At 32.7% G+C, this 21,985-nt stretch overlaps 2 protein-coding genes across 3 annotated transcripts in view; both read left to right on the plus strand.

Annotated features, from left to right (window-relative positions):
- The first annotated feature begins 864 nt into the window (after positions 1-864).
- Positions 865-11,025, plus strand: LOC145308503 (isoaspartyl peptidase/L-asparaginase-like). The gene is made up of 11 exons (XM_080150272.1): positions 865-1,045; positions 2,339-2,467; positions 3,278-3,404; positions 3,765-3,835; positions 4,728-4,827; positions 5,152-5,261; positions 8,107-8,171; positions 8,586-8,670; positions 9,013-9,100; positions 9,503-9,561; positions 10,373-11,025. The coding sequence occupies exons 1-11, from the start codon at positions 985-987 to the stop codon at positions 10,426-10,428; spliced, it is 951 nt and encodes a 316-aa protein (XP_080006398.1). The 5' UTR covers positions 865-984; the 3' UTR covers positions 10,429-11,025.
- A 3,640-nt stretch (positions 11,026-14,665) lies between these two features.
- LOC145308519 (uncharacterized) overlaps positions 14,666-21,985 on the plus strand; it is a 41,589-nt gene continuing 34,269 nt past the window's right edge. For both annotated transcript variants that reach the window (XM_080150274.1, XM_080150275.1), the window contains exons 1-2: positions 14,666-14,888; positions 16,469-16,548. In XM_080150274.1, the coding sequence (XP_080006400.1) occupies positions 14,777-14,888; positions 16,469-16,548 (192 nt within the window). In that variant the 5' untranslated portion in view covers positions 14,666-14,776. The remainder of the gene's footprint in view (positions 14,889-16,468; positions 16,549-21,985) is intronic.

Raw genomic sequence — 21,985 nt, forward strand, 5'->3', positions numbered from 1 at the left:
TTGTAATCAGTAACCCTTTTGCAGTGCATCTTTGCTGTTTTTCTTAAAATCATCAGATTTATCCTATTATATAAAGTAGTAAGCAGATATGTAAGTAGTAAGTAGTAAGTAAATGAACCGATATGGTTCTCCTTTACAGGGTAGCTTCTCATATGTCCTGGAAATGTTTCTAACTATTTTGGGGGAGAGTACCACAACCCATCAAAGAAAAATCACCCATAGAAAAAAATATCCACCCCAAAAAAAGAACAAAAAATAATCACTCAAGTGCCTCTAGATGATTATTATACTTTCTTATTTTAAAACTAAATTAAGTATTGTATAATTTAATCATTAAAGTAAAATAATAGGGGCACAAGTTATATGTAATTCTACCAACTGGGTTGGGACCCCGTCAACTTTCAATTGTGTCTTTAAATATCAGCCTATTGTGCCGTAAATATAAAAAGAGCCTTGTCGCTACAAAATTATAAAGAATTTATGCTAATGTTTTTAAAAGCTAACTTAATCCATTTGTTATTACTTGGATCTTACACTAGATTATCATGTACTCTAATAAATTTAAGCTGGCTATAATAATCCCCCCCCCTCCCCCATCAAGACTAACTTTAGGCTTTTATAAATATAAATAGAAACCAGTGACTTTGTCCCTAGAGGCCTCTATAAGTACTTAAGAAGAGGGAGTTGTATTTATTGTAGTATTAAAAATAAAAAGTTAAAAAATTGAGGGAGGAACACCCCTTTTCCAGTTTTGATTTTAGTTTTTTTTTAAATATTATTGTAGGGGGTTGTTTTTTTAGGGGCTATTTCTTTTGGGAAGGTGTTGGTACCCTCCCCTAATATAGCTATAAACCTTCACCAACTTATGAGAAGCTACCCTTTAAAGGAGAACCATATCGGTTCAGTGATTACATGGATATAAAACCAAATGAAAACCACTGATTTTGCATTATGAAATTAAGATAAATTTTAATTAATTTGAAAATGGAAAACTGTGTTTTAGTTGTTCATGGAGGAGCATGGGCTTTACCTCTAAATAAAATTGGTAGGTTTAAAAAAATTATTTTGTTTTTTTTTTAAGAAAAAAAAGCATAGGAAACTTTTGTATTGCTGAATTTATTTATCAGGAAGTATTAAAATAAAATTAATCATAGTTAATATATATAGTTAAAATATATAATAGAATAAGTACAATATCTTAACAAATAACTTTGATCTAAAACAAATTATTGTTTTTAAATCAAACTCATACACAATAAGCTTTAAAGATAAGAATGTACACTTAGCATGAGTTAAAATAGGAATAAAGCAATAAATTATAATACAGATGTTTTAATTTCAATTATCCAAGTAACAAAAGAAGAATACTTATAATTTTATTGTAAGTTATAAATAATTGGTCGTGCAGAAAGGGCTAAAATAAAAATAAGCAATAATATGAAATAAACTTTGATTAACCCTTAACGGTCGGGGGGGGGGGGGGGGTTTCTTTCTCATTTTCTGTGTGTGAAAGATAAAGAGCCTAAACTGCGTGATTTTTCAAGTATGTGTATGACACATTACTGAGAGTTGGAATTTTTTAAATATCTTCATCCTGGCGGGCACAGGATGCCAGCAAACCTGGCAGGGTGATCCAGGTAAAGAGCAAAAATATTTTCTTACTAAAATATACTCTATTAGTACATTCTCATATGAAATACAGGTGTTAAAGTCAATTTCAGGTTCCAGGTATGATCCTGCAGGTCCTGATCCTCCAGGTCTCCAGAAATCTTTAAAAGACTCCGGTGTCCGCAATTTTTGACTTAGAGACTTCAAATTTTAAACTTAAGCTTTCCTTACATGTCTACATAACGTATCAAAATTTCATAAATATCCGCCGCCGTTTTCCCGCCGACCGCCGACTGCGGCAGCTGGCAGCTGCTAAGTACAGCTGCGGCCGCTGAAATTTATGTTTTGATATTTCTAATATAAAATTTACACAAAGATAAACATTTTCTGTAAAACCATTGTTCTTCTAGCTTCAAAAATAAGAAAATTACAGCCGTTTGAAATTTTTCAGTAAAAAAGGACCTAAAAACAAGGGTGTTAAATAATGGGGTAAAGGAAGCGAAAATTGACTTTGACTCACTTAAGGTCGGAAATTTATTATCAAACAGGGGACTTGCACAAAATTTTTTAGCCCTCTAGCTCTAATAGGAAATGAGATAATAGGGGGGGGGCGTTGAACGCCCTCCCCCCCCCCCCCCCGACTGATTAAGGTGCGGCAAGGGGCCCGACTGTAAAGGGTTAAGAAGTATTTCAATTAATAAACGAAATAATAAAAAATACTCTATATCAGAGGTGAGTAGAGAAGGAGTAGAGGCAGCTGCTAGAGAAGGATGGAAACATCTGATGCAAGGAGCTTCAGCTGTCACGGCTGTTCAAGCTGCTATAGCGGCACTTGAAGATAACCCAGAATTTGACGCAGGTATCCTGATATTAAAGTAACAGCATGTCTATCTGTCTGTATGTATGTTTATAAATTTTTTTTACGGGAGGGTACCACCATGCTGCAAATTTTCCCGCATCGTAAAAACATCAATGAGCCTAACTAAAAAACTGCTGATCTTAACATAGTCAAATTATTTATAGAATTATGTATTTTATTAAAAATTTTAAAAAGTCCTTTGGGTTTGTAGCCGCTAGTAAAAAATAGATATGAACATACCTGTCTTAATTACAATCAAGACACAATTAAGTGGTACAAATTAAAAAAACCTCATCATGAAGTAGATCCATAAGTTCTAGTTATTTTCATCAATTTTTTTTTTGAAATTAGGTTTTTGAACTTTGAGTCTCAAAATTAATATAATTTAACAACACAAAGCAACTTAACAAATCAAATATTCGCCTTCACAGAATTTTGGCAAGTTTGCTTTGTATAGAATATCTTGAGAATAACTTTATGATGATTTCTACAATCTCCACATTTATCAAATGCTTTAATAATATCACTAAAGTACATGTTAGAATATTTAAAGCTATTAGATCTTTCCCAGTAGCAGAAAATTAAAGTATAAAAACTTTCTTCATTGCTTATTTTGTTTTAAAGCTTTTTATAGTGCTAACAACGTCGTACAATACAAATGACAAATGATATGATAGGCCAATGAACAGACTAAATTACCAATGATAGGCCACATTTTAATTGACCATTGTTAGGCCAGCATGTCGTAATTTTTATAGGCACTATAAAGAGCTTCTTTCTTTTGGTATTATTAGTCCAAATTTATTCTAGGCTATGGATCAGTAATGAATGATCTTGGAGAGGTAGAAATGGATGCTCTGATCATGGATGGTAAGGCTATGCGCAGTGGAGCTGTTGGGGCGGTCAGCTGTGTCAAGAACCCCATCAAATTAGCCAGGTATACTTTATGCTTAATTTTGTGTATTGATTCGTCTGTAATACTTCATATCCTATTATATAAGTAGTAAGAATCTCACTAACGCTAAACTGACATTGTTCTCCTTTACAGTGAAGTTTCTTATATGTCCAGGGAAGGTTTTAAACTTTTTTGGGGTAGGGTATCGCAAACCTCCAAAAAAAATAGCCGCCCCTAACCCACTAAAAAAAATATTTCTTCCTGTTGCTTTTAAAACCTAAAATGTAAATGGGGAAGGGGAAGATTTCCTCTCCCCCCAACCTTAAGTAACCTAACCAAATCTATTACCATCGTTATCAAAACGAGCTAAGTTTTTGGAGAAAAAAAATTGCCATGCTTTAGACATGTTATGGAGAACACTGAACATACATTTTTAGTTGGTGCAGGTGCAGAAAGACAGGCTAAGTTGGCAGGTAAGCACATTGTAATATTCAGAGTTGATAAATTTACATAATAATTTCAAATTAAATTCAATATAATGCATATTTAATTAATTTTATGAATATTCAGGTTGTCCTTGTACACATTTGTGCTCTTCTATTATAAGACTAGTGGCTGCGCCCTTAGCATCTTAAGGATCTGTATTTGAAGATTGAAAAAATGGCCTCAAACCATCCCATTACTTAAATATAAAAGTTAAAATAGCCTAAAATCATCGAGGAACCTATGTGAAGCTTCTTTGAACCATAGAAATCAGTTCTATGTATAGTTCTCGTTATCCTAAGCTTAACACACAAAAAAAAAACATTATTACTTTATGTAATAGGATGATATTGTAGCATAACTATTGCTATTAGAATCATATTTAAATGGTGTTAAAAAAAACAACTTTTTTCAATATAAACCTAATAGTTTTGATAATTCATGACTTTTTTATGCTATATATATAATCAACACAACGCTCCCAGGTTTTAGTTGGGTAATTTCTTAAATTAAATGAATTTACAATATTTGACAATAAAATATTGGCTCAATGATGACTATAAATGCACAAAATATTAAAATAATGATTATGCATCTAAGTTTTATTAAAAATTCTTATTTCCAACATTATCTTTAAAGGGCGAATATAGGTTGAATATGATATGGGCTCAAAATATAGGTGCAATTATGTACTTTTAGAATATCTATGCCAGACACATTACAAACTTTCCCGATTTTGTATTACTTTTGAGGAACATTATTCCAGTTACGTCATATTTTTCTTTCCCGAAAAAGGAAAATATCTTTAAGTTATTTATAATCAATGGAATGGCACCTTTTCTTTAAGCTAATATCATATTCAACCTATATTCTCCCTTTAAGGATTGGAAGAAGTAGAACCCTCAAGTATGGTTACAAAAGAGGGGAAAGAAGAATTTGAAAACTATAAGCATTACAGCTCAGCTGTCAATTCATTATACAGGTAATAATTATATAAATATAGATGTATAACCAGATAACTATCTGGATCCCTCTGTTGGGGATCTTTTTCGTCTGCTAGCAAATTGCTTTCTTGTCTTTTGTAGCAACTTGGCTGTGTTGATATTTCCGCCACTATTGGTTTATTTTCAAAGACCCACATTAAAGTCACCACATGTGACATGATCTATATATTCTATTATATTCTTAGAAAACTGAATATGAAACGATGCTTTACATAGTTTTTCAGTATGGCTGAGAACCGGTTCTAATCCACTGGATATTAATTAGTCTTGAAGTTATACTGGAAAAGCTGTGATATTTTTAGTGGCAGAGCACTGTTAACTGAGGGTTGTATCGGTCATGACACTGTGGGATGTGTTGCTATGGATTATCAGGGAAATCTTGCCTGTGGTACTTCTACTGGAGGAATTACAGGTACGAGTGTTGACTGATTGTTGTATTGGCCATAATACTGTGGGTTGTGTTGCTATGGATTATCAGGGAAATCTTGAATGTGTTACTTCCACTGGAGGAATTACAGGTAAAGGTGTTGACTGATGGTTGTATTGGTCATACCACTGTGGGGTGTGTTGCTATGGATTATCAGGGAAATACTGAAGGAATTACAGGTAAGGGTGTTGACTGATAGTTGTATTGGTCATGACACTGTGGGTTGTGTTGGATTGCTAGGGATTATCAGGGAAATCTTGTGTGGTACTTCCACTGCACTGGAGGGATTACAGGTAAGAGTATTGACTGATAATTGTATTGTTCTTGACACTGTGGTTTGTTTTGATATGGCCTATCTTGCATGTGGAACTTCCACTGCACACTGGTCCGGAGGGGTCAACAATTCAATATTTCCTACCCATCAATTTAGACAAAAGTTGACCTGCCAGCCTTGCAAAGACATCCTGGGCCACCTATATTTTAAATATCAACCCATGTTGATAATATGTTTTTTGAAATAATTTGGGGCCAAAGCTGCAGAACTCTAAAATCTAAGAACGTATTATTGACATTGTTAAATTGGCTATACTTGCTTAAATCTGATAAAATCAAATATCCGCATGTTGGAAATTGTCCAACTAAAATAAGTCCTATATAAGTTCAAAAATTATTTATAACACAAAAATGGTACAAAATGCAAAAATGTGTTTTTTTTTCTTAGTTTTTAAGATAAGGGTAAGTTTGGCAAAATTTTCTTATTGAGTACTCTCTGAGCTTTTCGCATGTTTATTAAAGAGAAATTGTTGGTATTGCAATTAGCTTCATATTTCACGATATATATGGCATCCGGTTTTGTTCGTTTTTTGCATTATCTTAAAAACTAATAGATCGATTAAATTTCATCGATGATGTAATTTAGAATTATTCCGACGCACGTAGAGGGGGGAAGGATCTATTTTTGCGGAGTAATATCTAATAAACAAAATGAAAACATACGAAATAGCTAAATAGTATAAAAATCTGTTATATTTCATGTAGGTTAGTTAAAATAAATTTATAAATGTCAATTTTATTGTTTTATATTCATATAATTGATATTATTCTTTCAGCCTACTCTTTATGTTTCTTCGTGTGTGTGTGTGTGTGTGTGTGTGTCTGTATGTATTCGCGCCTTGTTATTTCGTAGCGTAGAGCGAGGAGAAACACGAATACACACACACACATTCAAACACACAAACAAATGCATCCTTAAAAAAATATGCCATAATTTTATTAGCCTCTAGTAAGATGAAATAACAGTGATTTAAAATATTTTCTAAATGGATAAAATCAAGAAAATTTAGATAAAATAATCAAGATATTAAAAATTAAAAACGCGCAAATTTGAAATTTGCAGCTGGTGAAAAACTGGTTATACTTACAAAAATTTTTACTTCACATGATATTTAGCCAATGCAATTGTCTACAAAAAAGTATTTCAGAGTCTTCTTGATTTGACAACTCCTTCCCGCCCTAAATGTCCAATAAAACTTCAGGAACGGCAAAAATCAGACTTTAAAGGTCATTTTAACGGTCTTTGACCTTCGAGGTCATGTATTTTTTTTCATAAATGGACTCCCTGACCCATAAAACCCCTAATTTGCTGTATTGGGCATTAAAATCGGCCAAAAGACGGCTGAAAACGAATTGTTGACCCAAAACTGCGTTTTCAGACCAGTGTGCACTGTAGGAATTACAGGTAAGAGTGTTGACTGATGGGTGTATTGGTCATGATACTGTAGGGTGTGTTGCTATGGATTATCAGGGAAATCTTGCCTGTGGTACTTCCACTGGAGGAATTACAGGTAAGATTGATGACGGATTGCTGTATTGGTCATGACACTGTGGGTTGTGTTGCTATTGATTATCAGGGAAATCTTGCATGTGGTACTTCAACTGTAGGAATTACAGGTAAGAGTGTTGACTGAGAGTTGTATTGGTCATGACACTGTGGGTTGTGTTGCTATGGATTATCAGAAAAATCTTGCCTGTGGTATTTATACTGGAGGAATTACAGGTAAGAGTATTGACTGAGGGTTGTATTGGTCATGGCACTTTGGGGTTGTGTTGTTACGGATTATCAGGGAAATCTTGCCTGCGGTACTTCTACTAGAGGAATTACAGGCATGGACGTCCAAGCTTTTTTTTGGGAGGGGGGGGGTAAAAAATTTTTAAGGGGGGGTAATTCGTTTTTTTTTTTTTGGGGGGGGGGGGTAAAATTTCGCCGCAAATTTTGTTTACCCTACCTGAAATCTGTTAGCAGGGGTAAATTTAGTTTAACCCCCCCCCCCAAAATTTATCCCCGGGATAAAATTTTTTGGGGGGGTAATTTAAATTTTACGGCACCCCCAGGGTAGAGGTAAATTTTAAATGGGGGGGGGGGTGTTAAACAAAAAAAATTTTGGGGGGTGCCTACGGCATCCCCAAAATCGTTTGGGGGGTAATCGCCCAATTACCCCCCCCCCCCCTTGGACGTCTATGATTGCAGGTAAGTAGGAAATAAAGGAAAGGTACTATTATTTACTATGGTGTTGTTATTAATAGTAGAATTTTAGCATACAGAGTGTGATGGATTCATTAATGTCTAAATCGTAGAGAAGCTTTGCTTTGTACTTCATTGAAGCAAACTATATAAAAGAACTTTATTATCACTGGGAGCATAGCTACTCTATAAATTGGTAAGAATGCCCAATTACAAGATATGTAAGTTACAAGGTTTTATGTTAAAATCATACAAATAACACCAAGCATTATGGAATAGCTTGGATAACAAAAAGATATTTATTTTAAGGAAAAATGGCTGGCAGAGTGGGTGCAGTTGGATGTATTGGCTGTGGTGGTTATGCCGATAATCAGGTTTACAATAACATTTACTTCAGTCTGTATCATCATTTTTTGTAGCCTTAACTTTCTCAGTCAGAATTTAGATATTTTAAGTCTTGGGGTTTTGCCATATGGATCTTTTCTAACATTATTATATGACTTACTTACTGATTATGCCCTGACAAATATGTTCACTCATCAATTACGTAATAGAAGTGATAATACTTTTCTGAACATAAAAGATATTTAACTCCATAATAGGTAGAAGCAGTAATTTCTTTATCTAGTATTATCTGCAAATTAATAGGCAATGACAAATTTCTGTTAATCATCGTTTTGTGTTCAGCAAGTTTATCTGATTTGAATTTAATTGAGCATCTAATTTTGAACTACATAATTCAAAATATTTGTTACTGTAACGATGAAATGAGAGTTATTTTTTCATAGGTTGGCTGTGCTTCAACTACAGGTCATGGTGAATCTTTGACAAAGGCATGTTTAGCTTATTCTGCTATCAATTTTATGGAACAAGGTATTCTCTGGTTGATTGGATTCAAAGCAACTCTTGATATTGTTTTATAGAAATTGGAGGAGATGGAGTAGATAAAACACCCATGGAAATGTTTTACACCCAAATAAACTCTTTTTAACTTTTAAGAACATTACACTTTCATTTCTTGTTTTGAAGCTCTTTGTAGTGTCTATAAGAAAAATACGATACAAATGATTAATGCTAGGCTAATACACAGACTAAATTACCAATAGCAGGCAGGCCGGTATACATTTTGATTGACCAATGGTAGTCCAGTATGATTTTTATAGGCACTATAAATGCCTTCCCTATCTTTATAAATCTTAATATTGAATTTTTAAGGAATACCTCCACACAAAGCTGGAAAGAAAGCTCTGAAAAGAATGCTGGATAAAGTTGGAGGGGCTGGTGGTATCATTCTCATTGACAAGTAATTTGATTCATGTTTTTCAAAATTAGGGTTAGGTCGGAATAATGTGATTTAGCTTCAATTTCCAATAATTTTGTCGGCTGTCCTCGACCACACAGTTACAAGTTGATACAAGTTATTAAGAAATGCAGGAATCTATATATTGTTACTTGAATCTTACATCATTATGTATTCTAATAAAAAAAATGTAGCTGACTTAAATAGCAATTTCTCCCATTAAACCCCTTTACATTCCTTCTCCTCTTAATGAATGGACTAACTAGCAACCTAAATTGACGACAATTTTTCCCCTGTCATAATATCCAAATATGTTGTACATCCAGTAATGCAGGAAAGAAACAATATTTTTTAAAACTTTTATGATAACACCCATTTATTGTTTTATTTATTGATTTTGTAAAGGAATGGAGATTGGTCGGCAGATTTTATTACAGAAAGAATGGCTTGGGCTGCAATCAAAGGTATACTCTTTAAGAATTTACTTTTTAGTATACTAGCGGCTTTGCCCCTAGCCTCTAAAAAAATTAGGGCTGCCCCAGTATCAATTTCAAAATTTTCGGGGAAAAAAATTGGATCTGCCCCAGTATCAAATTCAAAATTTAAAAAAAAATGGGGGAGGATTTTTTTGTTTTTGGTGGGGGTTAGGGGTGCCCCACCCCCCAAGCAAATAGCTTAAAACCATCACAGGACCAATAGGTATTTACCCTGAAGAGTAGAATCAGATCAGTTCAGCGGTTACCAAGATCTTATGGGACGGACGGACAGACATCAAGCTACTTTGTAATATAAATATTACAAAGTATAAATTCATAATTTAAATTAACTTCTATTCTAATTCTACCAAAATGAGAATTTTTTTTAGTTATTACTCATGATTGTTAAGCCCTTTTCTAGTAGAATTAACATTGAGTAGGACAAAATAAACCTATATCTTTTAACCAAAAATTTCCTAACATAGTTTGATAATAGGGCCAATTTATTAGGTTTATTTAAAACAATGACACTCTGCTTATAAGCAGAGACAGATAAGTCAATTGGCTGTTTATTACATTATTCCCCAAAGTTTCATAATAACGTTTTCTTATTTGTTTGTTGTTTAACAACTTTGAGGACTTCCTTGAATTTTGATTGGTTGTTTCATTAAGTTCCAACCACTAAATATAATCTACAGAAGAACAATTTTATGTATCATCATTTATCAGCCATTGTCTTATCCCTTTAAATCCTATGCTTACAAGATATTCAAATGTTTATATACATAAAATAATCTAGGAGACATTGTTTACAGCGGAGTTCATCCTGGTGAGAAATTGGAGAAGCCACTTTAAATGTATTAAATTAGAGAGATAGGTGAATGGTATACATAATATTGTCTCTTTGTTTAAATCGATATATAAATACTTGGATGTTGCACCAGATTTTCATGTACTATAATTAAGTAATACATACAGTTGGCTAAGATAACGATTCCCCCCATCCATCACCTTTGCCCCATTCTTTCCTCTCCTACTGGAACTGGTATATATTAGCAAGATAAATTAACGACACATTTTTCCCTGTCAATACATCCACTTATTCTATATCTGTATTTTGACATGTATCAAGCTCAAATGACAGAAATTGGTTATCTTTCAATAATTAATTTAACTTCCATTCACCTATCAATTTGTTAAATATTTTATATATTTTTATCTTTATTTTTTATAAACAAAATTCTTAACTAAAATTCTCTTTCAAATTGAAAGTTTTAGCTATTTAAATGCATCTTTACAAATACAAAAAAAAAATTAATTTTAAAAAATATTAATTTTATGTTTCAATATCTCAAATATATGAAATATTCAATTCTTATAAAAATTTCTTTACAAATTCATGAAAAATATTTGTTTCATATTCACTATTCTTAAATAAATTTTAATATTTGATGTGTGTTGTTATATTCATGAAAATAATTTATCACGATTTAAATGTCGTCATACCTGATTCTCCTTCAAGTTCAAATGAAAACATCAATTAAAACTCATATTAAAACAAGGATGACAACGACCATAAGCTGCATAGCACTAAAAATTCATGGAAGGACAAACAGACAAAATGAATTATTATTATAGTGTTCAGTTGATAAATGTACTATAATTCTTAGAAATCACAAAAACTTTTTGGTATATTAATAAAAAATATTACATTTTATGCAAGACCGACACACTGACGGATAAAGTAAATTAAACACGTGATGCTCGTTGATACAGTTAATAATCTTCACCAAAAATTTCACCCGCCTATCTTTAATAGCAGTAAAAAAAATCCCATTTCCCCGGAAGAATTGACGGATAGATAAAGTTAATTATATAGTAGCTTCACTACAAATTACAGGTTACGAAGTTTTATAAAAAATAAGGAAAAATATGTGATACTCATTTGAGACTGTTACATCATTATATTAACCGTTCATTCATTTTTTGCCATATTTTCATCACCTAAATAATAAATTTATAACATTAATGTAAACAAATCGTGATTTTAAAAATATAATATCATTCATTAAAGATTAATTCTGCATTTGATTGGGAAATGATGTCTTGGTAAGGTAAAGCTTTTTGCTTTAGTATATTTTTTGGATCTCAAGAAGATACAATACAACCGTAGATTGTAATAATTTCTTTGGTACAGATGCAACAACAATATTTCTAATTAATATTATAGATCATGGAAAGAAAACGAACTTACGAAGTAGCGGGTTTCGTCGTATTTTCACAGTAGCTTTTAGGTTAGGTTAGGTTAAGTAAATATTAATGATTGCTTGCAGGATAAGAAAATTAGCCTTACAGGGAAGCTAGTAAAAGTGGCGGCACAGATTATGACGTCAAAAAAAATAACCAATGAGAGGCCACTTTACACTGTAATTGACCAATGGTAAACTTTATAGTGGCCTCTCATTTTTTTGACGTCATAATCTGTGCCTCCACTATTACTAGTTTCCCTTGCAGGGTTAGAGCCCAGTGCAAGGTGCTAGAAATAGGAGAAAGCTACTGTGAAAATACGACACGAGACCCGCTACTTCGTTTTCTATCTGTTAGCTTAGTCTGCCAGGTTTCTCTAGATATGAATCCACCCTGAAAAATAAACATATCAAGTAAGCAAAGCAAATGCATAAGAAGTAAGGCAAAGCTTGCAAATATTTTATTAAGTAAAGCAGAGGATGCAAAATTTCAACAAATAAAGCACAAGCTGTCAAAATGTGGACAAATAAAGCAGCCCATGTCAAAACCAGGTATTAACAGGCTTTGCTTAACTTAATCCAAATATGCTGAAAGCAATTTAATGTTATATAATACCTTAATAATACATGTCTCAACTACTACTAACCCCAGTAAAAAACTACTTCATTTCTATGTTTATTATCCAATTTTCTAAAGAAGACATTTTTGCTCATCAGGGTATTCAAATCTCTAATACATACAATCTAACAATGTCAATGAATATCATACAAATTTTCCAATCAAGGCATTGAAATTTTCTAAACATGATCTCATAACAAAAGAATAATTGCATTGTCAAAAATATTAGCAAATGTTATTGGGGAAGCAAATTAGCAAATAGGCAACAAGTTTTGCACATCTTAAAAAGTTAAAACACACATTTGTCTTATATAAATTATTCATGTGTTATGATGTAAATAAAACATAACAAACATATATAAATGTATATTTTTTAGTTGCATAACTGTATTTTTTTCATAATGAAACTGCAAAGCAGTATAATTAAGGTATTAATCTTTATTCGAATATTAGAAGTTAAAGAGAACGGTTATAAATTTTCATTGTGATCTTTCATTATAATCCTGATATTAAAATCAAATGATAACAAATAATACAAGTAGTATATCGTATTCATAAGTCTGGACAAAAGTCGATCTTACGTATTTTTTTCAAATTATTCATGCGTTGTGCTTTTAACTAGTTCTTAATTTACTTCAAACTACTTTTTAAAACCAGATTTGAAGAAAAAATCTTACATGTAATGAATAATGTATAGATGTATAACCTACACAACTACCTGGCCCCTGCATTGGGGACCTTTTTGTCTGCTTGCAAATTACTTACTACACCTTATAGCGACTTGGCTGTGTTAATATTTATGATGCTATTGACAATTAAAAGTCGGCAAAGGGTCAACGACGAGGGGACATACAAACATTTAACCACTTCCCTCTTTATTGTTTTACTCTAAAATGTAATGTCTTTAGATGGATGTATGGTCGTCCTAGTATTGCTTATAGAGTTGTTACTCTTTATCATCCATAGTTTGAATTCTTTAGAACGTTTCTAATATGCTTAAATTTACCAGTAGAGCCATATAACGCAGGTATCTAAAGGGATAAGATAATGAACCTTAAATTGATGTACATCCCCAATGATGATTAACCAAATTACACCTTCTGTAGATTAGAATTAGTGGCTGAAACACTCAACTTAATTAACCAACCAATCAAAATTTATTAAAAGTCTTCAAAGTCGTACAGCCAACGAATAAGAAAACTTTATTATAAAACTTTGGGGACTAGTGTAATAAACAGCCAATTGTCCCCTCTCGCTCAGTATATGACGACTAACCTATCCTTTTATGTAGAAATGCTATACTTAAATCACCCCTCCCCTCTTATTATCCTGCGCATTACTTATAAAATGTCTGAACAAGCTTAGTTTCATAATGTCCTTCCTCTCACATGTTAAAGTGATTATCTTCAAATAATTTCGGAAATTTTATTGTTTCTTGCAAATATGTTTATTTCGTAATAGTAATTAATAAATAATTATTTAAAGTTATTGTGTAATTTTGAATGTCTTTATTGTAGACATAATATCATTATTAGAATATGATTTTTTTGTGATTTATTTTGTACCCTCCCCCCAAATAGTTATAAACCTTCCCGGGACCTATGAAAAGCTACCCTGTTAAGGAGAACCCGATCGGTTCAGCGGTTAGCGAGACCCTTCGCTACAGACAAAAAAGCCTACTACTTTGTAGGATAGGAGGATTGTGGTGGGTGTATATCCCAATTTCCATACTGTGTCTCTTTTTTGATCCCAGGGGCTTACACCTCCTACCCCCTCTACAAATGGCTCAATGAAATTGACCTCTAACCCCATAGTCACCTTGGAAATTTTTGGGGTTAACTGCAAACAAACATGTTTGACTTGACCCTATTCCTTGATTACATTGAATCTCAATACGATAAAATTCTATTTTAAACAAGGATGACAACATCCATAAAAGCGAAGCTCAGAAACGGAAGAACAAACGAACATTAAAACTTGTAAAGTGACAGAACTGAATAATCAGAATATAAATTTATAAAGTCGAAAGAAACAAAATTGTAGGTAACTCTGTTAAAAAACTGCTTACACATACTTACATTTTAGGACTTTATTATAGAGATGCTTCGAGCCTTCGCTTATAACAATGTACTTTGTTATCCTAGGAATCAGTATTCCAAAAATCAGACTAATCAGTTAACTTTATCACATAAAAATATGTTAAAAAATAGTTTTATAATTACAAGTGAGTTAATTTCTAAGAGTATTATTTTTGCATTGCATTTTTAAATAAATTAATAAAACAGACATTTTTTACATAGATATTATAGAATGAAAAACAGATAAAACTTGTGAAAAAATGAGTGGAACTGTGAGAAATATGAAACTATTGATACTACTCCTATACCCTGCTCTTATATTGAGCCAGGATTCAGATTATTTATTACAAGAACTCAAATCATTACGGGCAGGTATAGTTAACTCAAATTGTCAAATTGTGTGATTTAAAATCATATATGAAAAGAAAACGAAGTAGCGGGTTTCGTCGTAATTTCACAGTAGCTTTTCTCTTATTTCTAGACCCTGGTGGGTGCCCTAATCTTGTGGGTAATCACATTGACCTAACCTTAAATAACCTATCTAAAGCTACTGTGAAAATGCGACGAAACCAGATACTTCCTTTTTTTTCCATTATCAAAAATTTTTTTATAGATTTTTTATTGAAGTAAAAGTAACCTCATAATAATACCTTACATTTTCATTGTTTATGTAGGGGGGGGGGGGGAGGGATTATATTCCTCTTTTCACTTTATATGAAAAATATCATATTTAAGTCGTGGGATGATTATTTTAAATGTTTTTTACTCTCCTATCAGACAAACGAACATGAAGAATATTAACAAATGTAAAAAAAACGACTTGATTTATTAATCAAAATTATATACAGGATGCCTTACAAGAACATACTTACATGTTAAAACTTGTATTAGAAATTTCGTTTAAAAAACTGTACCTAATCTTTCTGTAAATCACTATTCTAAAACAAAAGGGAATTAGGATCATGGAAAGAAAACAAAGTAGCGGGTTTCGTTGTATTTTCACAGTTGCTTTTCTCCTATTTTTTTTTTTTTTTTTGGGGGGGGGCTCTAATTACAATTACCTATCAAAAGTTACTGTGCAAATGCGACGAAACCCGCTACCTAGTTTTCTATCAATGATCCGAAAATTATATTATACAAAAAATGCTTTAGAAAAGCAAATAAGTCATCTTGTTAAAAATGGAAATATGTATTTCTGAAAATGATTACAGTGTTGCTACGCTTTCTCATTTGTACCTTACTAATACAGGAATCATTACGCTCTATAAGGAATCAGAATAAAAAAGAGAATTCTGACATATGCCTAAATTAACTATAAAATATTTTCATATCGAATGGACAGACAAAAAAGCTTTAAATTTGGTAAAATATGCGTTTTATTTAATTCTAATTCACCAATTTGAAAAACAAACACTAAATGTTATTATTTTTAAAAGCTAAGCTATTCTAAAATTAGGGTCAGTCAGTCCGTCCGTAACAGTTAGCTCTTTTCGTTAATTTAGGTATTTTAGAATTGTCCTATCGATTTCAGACTTTATATGATGATTCCTATAACAGTTAGGTACGAATTAGAAAGCGTAGCATATCAAAAATCGTTACCAGAAAGTACGTACATTCATTTAAAACAAGTTGATTTTTAACGTTTCTATCAACAAATTTTATATCTTATAGCTATTCTAGTCCTCTGATTTTAGAAATAATGATTCCTATTACATCAAGGTATAATGTTATAAGCGAGGCATCTCTAAAATCAAGTTCTATAAAAGTATGTCCTTAAACAATATCCTGCATTTAAGCAGTTTTGTGAAATATTTACTTTCAGTTTTGTTTAGACTCATACATTTACATTATGTTGATTCAGTTCTAACACTATAAAAAGTGTTAATGTTCGTTTGTAATTCCACTTCAGAGCTTCGCTTTATGGATGTTGTCATCCTTGTTTTTTTTTATAGAATTACGAGCACAAGAAGCACAAACTCAAGATATTTCTGCTAAATTAAATCAAGCATTAACAGAACAATCCCAAATTAAGGTAAGATTTAGTAACAGACCATCTTCGCAGGGATCTAAAGGTATAAGACAATGGCTAACAAATTTATGTACGTCCCCAGCGATGTAACACAAAACTACCTTCCTCACGTTTGGACACTCAGCTTAATGAACCAACCAATTATCATTTTATAAAAGTCGCCAAAGTGTTAAGCTAACAAATAAAAGTAAAACTTTGCGGACTAATGTAACCTTTACCCGCTCCAAAATAAAAATTTACGCAATGCAATTTCGTTTTCGTTAATTATTATATTACTAGCGGATACACGCCTACAGGCCTCTAGGGACACTTTAGGCAGAGGGGATGGGGGTGTGGAAAGTCGACCCTTCACTCTAAATTTTAGTTTTGAAAAGGAAGAGGAAAAAATGCTGTTTTTTATGGAGGGGGCGTTGGCTTTTTTTTTCTCTTGGGAAACATAACGATTTAACGGATAGCAGGATCCTTCGCTACAGACTTGAAAAAGCTTACTACTTTATATAATAAGAAAAAAGATAGGATTAATGCCCTGATGTATCTTATTTTATTATTTTCAAACGTTTGTCATTATTGACCTTAAAAGCCTTATACTCGGATGGCAAGTTAATCTTTCGATATTATTATCATGAGTTAATACGTAGTAAGCTATTATCTACAAAATTATACACTGTACAATACACAGTAAGTGTACTATGGATTATTCTTAGGGATCTAAAGGGATAAGACAATGGTAGATAAATTGATGTACATCCCCAATGATGATACACCAATTCTGTAGATTACAACTAATTTAAGCGTTTGGACACTCAACTTAAGAACCAAGCATTATAATTTCGATTAAAATCCCCAATGTTGTTAAGCCAACGAATAAGTAAAGGTTATTATAAAACTTTGGGGACTAATAATAGCCCAATGTCCCTTCTCTATCTGATAGCATGGTTGGTGGTTTTTTCTATAGCATTGTAATCTGTACAGTGCACAGTACGTTTACTATGAATTTCAGAGAGGCTGTTAGTCCTCAAATTTTTAAAAGCGAAGCTTTTCTATAATTAGGGTCGGTACGTCCGTCCGTCCGAGATAGATAGCTTTTTTTTGTTAATTTAGGCATGTTAGAATTGTCCTATCGATTTCAAACTTTGCATGGTGATTCCTGTAGTAGTTAGGTACGATTTAGAAAGCGTAGCAACTCTATAATCATTACCAGAATGTCCGTACGTCCATTTTAAACATGTTGATTTTTCTACTTTTTAATAACAAATTTTTATGTAATCTAATTATCCGTTTGATTTGATTTTTGGGATCAAGTCAAGCTGAGTGTGCCAATGGCAACAAGTAAAACAGAGCGTGCCAATATTCCCCCTAGTCAAGTAGAGTATGCCAATATTCCCCCAAGTAAAACATAGTATGCCAATATTTCATCAAGTAAAGCATAGTATGCCAATAGTTTATCAAACAAAGCAGCATGACAAAAAAAAAGAAAAAAAGAGATAAATTTAACATATTTTCCAATTTATATTATAACAAGGATGACAACATCCATAAAAGCGAAGCACTGAAACGGTAGGACAAACGGACATTAACACTTGTATAGTGTCTAAACTGAATTATCAGAATATAAAAGTATAAGAGTCGAAGCAAAATTGTAAGTAAATTTGTTGAAAAACTTCTTGATACAGGATAATGTTTATTGAGTTTATGGACATACTTACATTTTTAGGATTTGATTATAGAGTTGCTTCGCTCAAAATATTGTTCTTTGTTGTCCCAGAAATCAATATACCAAAAATCAGATCAAACGGATAATTAGATCACATAAAAATTTGCTGTTAAAAAATTAGAAAAATCAACATGTTTAAAATGGACGTACGGACATTCTGGTAATGATTATAGAGTTGCTACGCTTTCTAAATCGTACCTAACTACTACAGTAATCATCATGCAAAGTTTGAAATCGATAGGACAATTCTAACATGCCTAAATTAACGAATAAAAGCTATCTATCTCGGACGGACGGACGGACGGACGTACGGACGGACGTACGGACGGACGGACCGACCCTAATTATAGAAAAGCTTCGCTTTTAATAATTAACCTACTTTATGTACGTAAAATATATAAACTAGAAGTTGCGTCCCTAGCATCTAATCCAAGTTGTAGAAAAGTTACGAAAATTAGCCTTAAACCATTAAAATTTCAAAATAAAAGATCTCACTAATCGATGGACTGTTATGGTTATTCTTTCAATGAAGCTTCTTATTGGTCCTTTGAAAAACCATGATTTTGTTACGATAGTTTTTCTTTTTAAAACTTAAATGTATAGGAGATTTTCAGCCCTCTCCTTCCCTCAAATGCCCCTAGGGACATCGAGGGGGGGGGGGGGGCGTGGGTGGAGCCGCTAGTATATATACATAAATTATTTCAAAATTTTAGAAGAAGCATATCTTGACAAGTAAAGCAAAGTATGCCAATATTACGCCAAGTAAAGCAGAGTGTGCCAATATTCCCCCTAGTCAAGTAGAGAATGCCAATATTCCCCCAAGTCAAGTAGCGTGTGCCAAAACAGGCTATTGGCATACTCAGCTTGACTTGATCCGATTTTTGGTATATTGATTCCTGGGACAACAAAGTACAATATTATAAGCGAAGCAACTCTGTAATCAAGTTCTAAACATGTAAGTATGTCTATAAACATTATCCTGTATCAAGCAGTTTTTCAACAAATTTACTTACAATTTTGCTTCGACTCTTATACTTTTATATTCTGATCATTCAGTTCTGAAACTATACAAGTTTTAATGTCTGTTTGTCCTACCGTTTCAGTGCTTCGCTTTTATGGATGTTGTCCTCCTTGTTTAATAACATTTTATTAATCGTTAGCTGAACAACTTTGGGGGACTTTGAGCTTTTGTTTCTTAAGTTGAGTGTCCAAACGTTTCAGCCACTAAATGTAATCTACAGAACGGGAAATTTTGTGTATCATCAATTGGAATGTACATCAATTTATAGGCCATTGTCTATCACTTTAGATCCCTGGTGGCAAGGTATAATCTACAGAATTGTACGTACACTCTACAGAACAAAGTCCGTGTACTATGAAATATTTATAAAGGGACTGTAGCAGTAATCACAATGAACTTTTCAAAGCGAAGCTCTTTTATAATTAGGGTATTTCCGTCGGTCCGTCCGTGCGTTAGCTCTTTTCGTTAAATTATACATTTTATAATTTTCCTAAGATTTCATTCTTTGCATGATGATTCCTATAGTATATTTTATGGTACTTTCTTCTTTACATTATGAAATTATCCCACCCCAAACAGTTCAGGAGGGGGGGGGGAGGAATATTTAACCCCCCCCCCCCCCAACAGATTTCGGAGGGGTAATTACCCCCCCCCCCAAGCAAATTTTACCCCCCGGGTAAAAATTTTGGGAGGGGTTAAACAAATTTTCGGTGCCCTTCGCGCGTTATTTTACTCCCCAAAACACAAATTACTCCCCCCCTTAAAAAAATTTTACCCCTCCCCCAAAATAAAAAAGTACGCCCCTGCCTGAAAAAGTTTTTTTATAAGTATTAAATAATAATTATTTGTTTATCACGTGTCTTGTCATATCGGATCACAACAATAAACAAAACACTTTTTTTTATTTTATAACATATGATATTCATTGCAACATACAATGATTCTACCCTCAAAAGTGTGGCCTAAATGTTAAAGTTTATTTGTCAATAAGCACAGAATGGCGGAAAATATAATTTAATCAGCTGCTATCTAAGATAGATGTAATGCTTAAATGAGACTGAGAATCTACTCTTTTTTTAACACTTTATTTTATAATAGCGGCTTTGCCCCTTGTCTCTAGGGAATGTGTATTCAATGGGGTAGATAGGGTACAAAAATATAGTCTAATACCATCCCTAGGATTAAATCTAAAATTAAAATGAAATTACAAAAACATTATATAATTGGATTGATAATGTGCTTTAGTAATTTCTTTTAAGGATTTAAATAACTCATAACCATATATGCTTTAACTTACTTTGTCCACTTGTTCAGTTTTTCTCAAATTCTATTGGGTATTGATTTTTATTTTCCTTAACATCTCAGACATCTGACTGACAATAATATAAACAAGTATCTATCCTTTTACTAAAGTAACAGGATGTTTGTCTGTGTATTTGTAATGAATGATCTCGCTTACCGATGAACCGATCGGGTTATCTTTAACTTCTCATATGTCCCTAGAAGGTTCATAGGTATTTTTGAGGAGGATATCACCACCCTACCAAGAGAAATTACAAAAAAAATCGATTTTACTTATAGAGACTTAAACGCAACATAGCAAGGTAGAGACTTGAACGCAACATAGCGAGGTAGAGACTTAAACGCAACAAGGTATCGTATAATTAAAACAAACATTTTAGTGCCACTAGAGGCCTATAGGGAACAACTTAAGAAAGTACTGTCAATGAAATGGAATGGAAAAGTAATCATAACAGCCAGACAAACGTACATTAGCTATAATACAAAGTAGAATGATGTCTGTCTGTCCGTCTGTTCCTTAAGATCTCGGTAACCACTGAACCGATCGGATTCTACTCTTCAGGGTATATACCTATTGGTCCTGTGGTGGTTTTAAGCATTTTCTTCGGGGGTGGGACACCCACAATCCCCCTAAAAATAAAAATTCCCCCTATTGTTTTCTGGGGAAACTACATCAAAAATAAAAGGCATCACCAGAAATATTTATTTATTTTTTAAAATAATATCTTTGGGCAAAGCCTTTAGAGGCTAGGGGCAAAGCCGCTAGTAAGCTATAAAGTAAAGATTATCAGTAGTTACTTGAATTTTAGCAGTCACATATTTCCCTTTAAATATTTAATATTTTAGAACAAAGCTGACAGACCGACAGACAAAGTGATTTATGTCGTAGATGATCACAAGCCAGCTATATTTTTACACAAAAAAAAACAGCTTTTATCCAGGGAGTAAGGGAGGGGACAATGGGCAATTAATTCAATTTAAGAGGGTTCGCTGAAAAGCAATGAAAACCAGATTTATCAAGAAAATTTTACCAAAATTGTAAAGGGACCATGGTAACCTAATTTAGAACAAAATTAGTTCTAAGAAAAAAATCATTTACTTGAAAACTAAATTATCAACACATCACAACGTAGTAAACATTCTGTAATTAATCACTAGAAAAATCTTGTTTAGAACTACCTCAACCCTTCTGATATATTTATAACTGGCCCCTAATTCAAGCGGTTCTTAGATTATTTAATACATAAATATCACAGTAGAGTTTCTATACATGAAAAGACATTTTCTTGGGAAAAAATATTTGTTAAAACCTGCGATAAATAACAAACTTTTCTGTCTGCATATTCAAAACTAGCTCAGCTAGTTAGCGGGGAATTGATGCGCAAGTCCCCAAAATCAGTAAG

This window comes from Acartia tonsa, chromosome 2, assembly GCF_053477335.1.
Source record: "Acartia tonsa isolate MP-2025a chromosome 2, ASM5347733v1, whole genome shotgun sequence".
NCBI classification, from domain to species: domain Eukaryota; kingdom Metazoa; phylum Arthropoda; class Copepoda; order Calanoida; family Acartiidae; genus Acartia; species Acartia tonsa.

Excerpts from the sequence above, each read along its gene's own strand:
- LOC145308503 (XM_080150272.1), top strand. The coding sequence starts at position 985 with ATGGAAAACTGTGTTTTAGTTGTTCATGGAGGAGCATGGGCTTTACCT. Across the intron at positions 3,405-3,764 it reads AACCCCATCAAATTAGCCAG|ACATGTTATGGAGAACACTG; the intron begins GTATACTTTATG and ends GCCATGCTTTAG. Across the intron at positions 4,828-5,151 it reads GCTGTCAATTCATTATACAG|TGGCAGAGCACTGTTAACTG; the intron begins GTAATAATTATA and ends TGATATTTTTAG.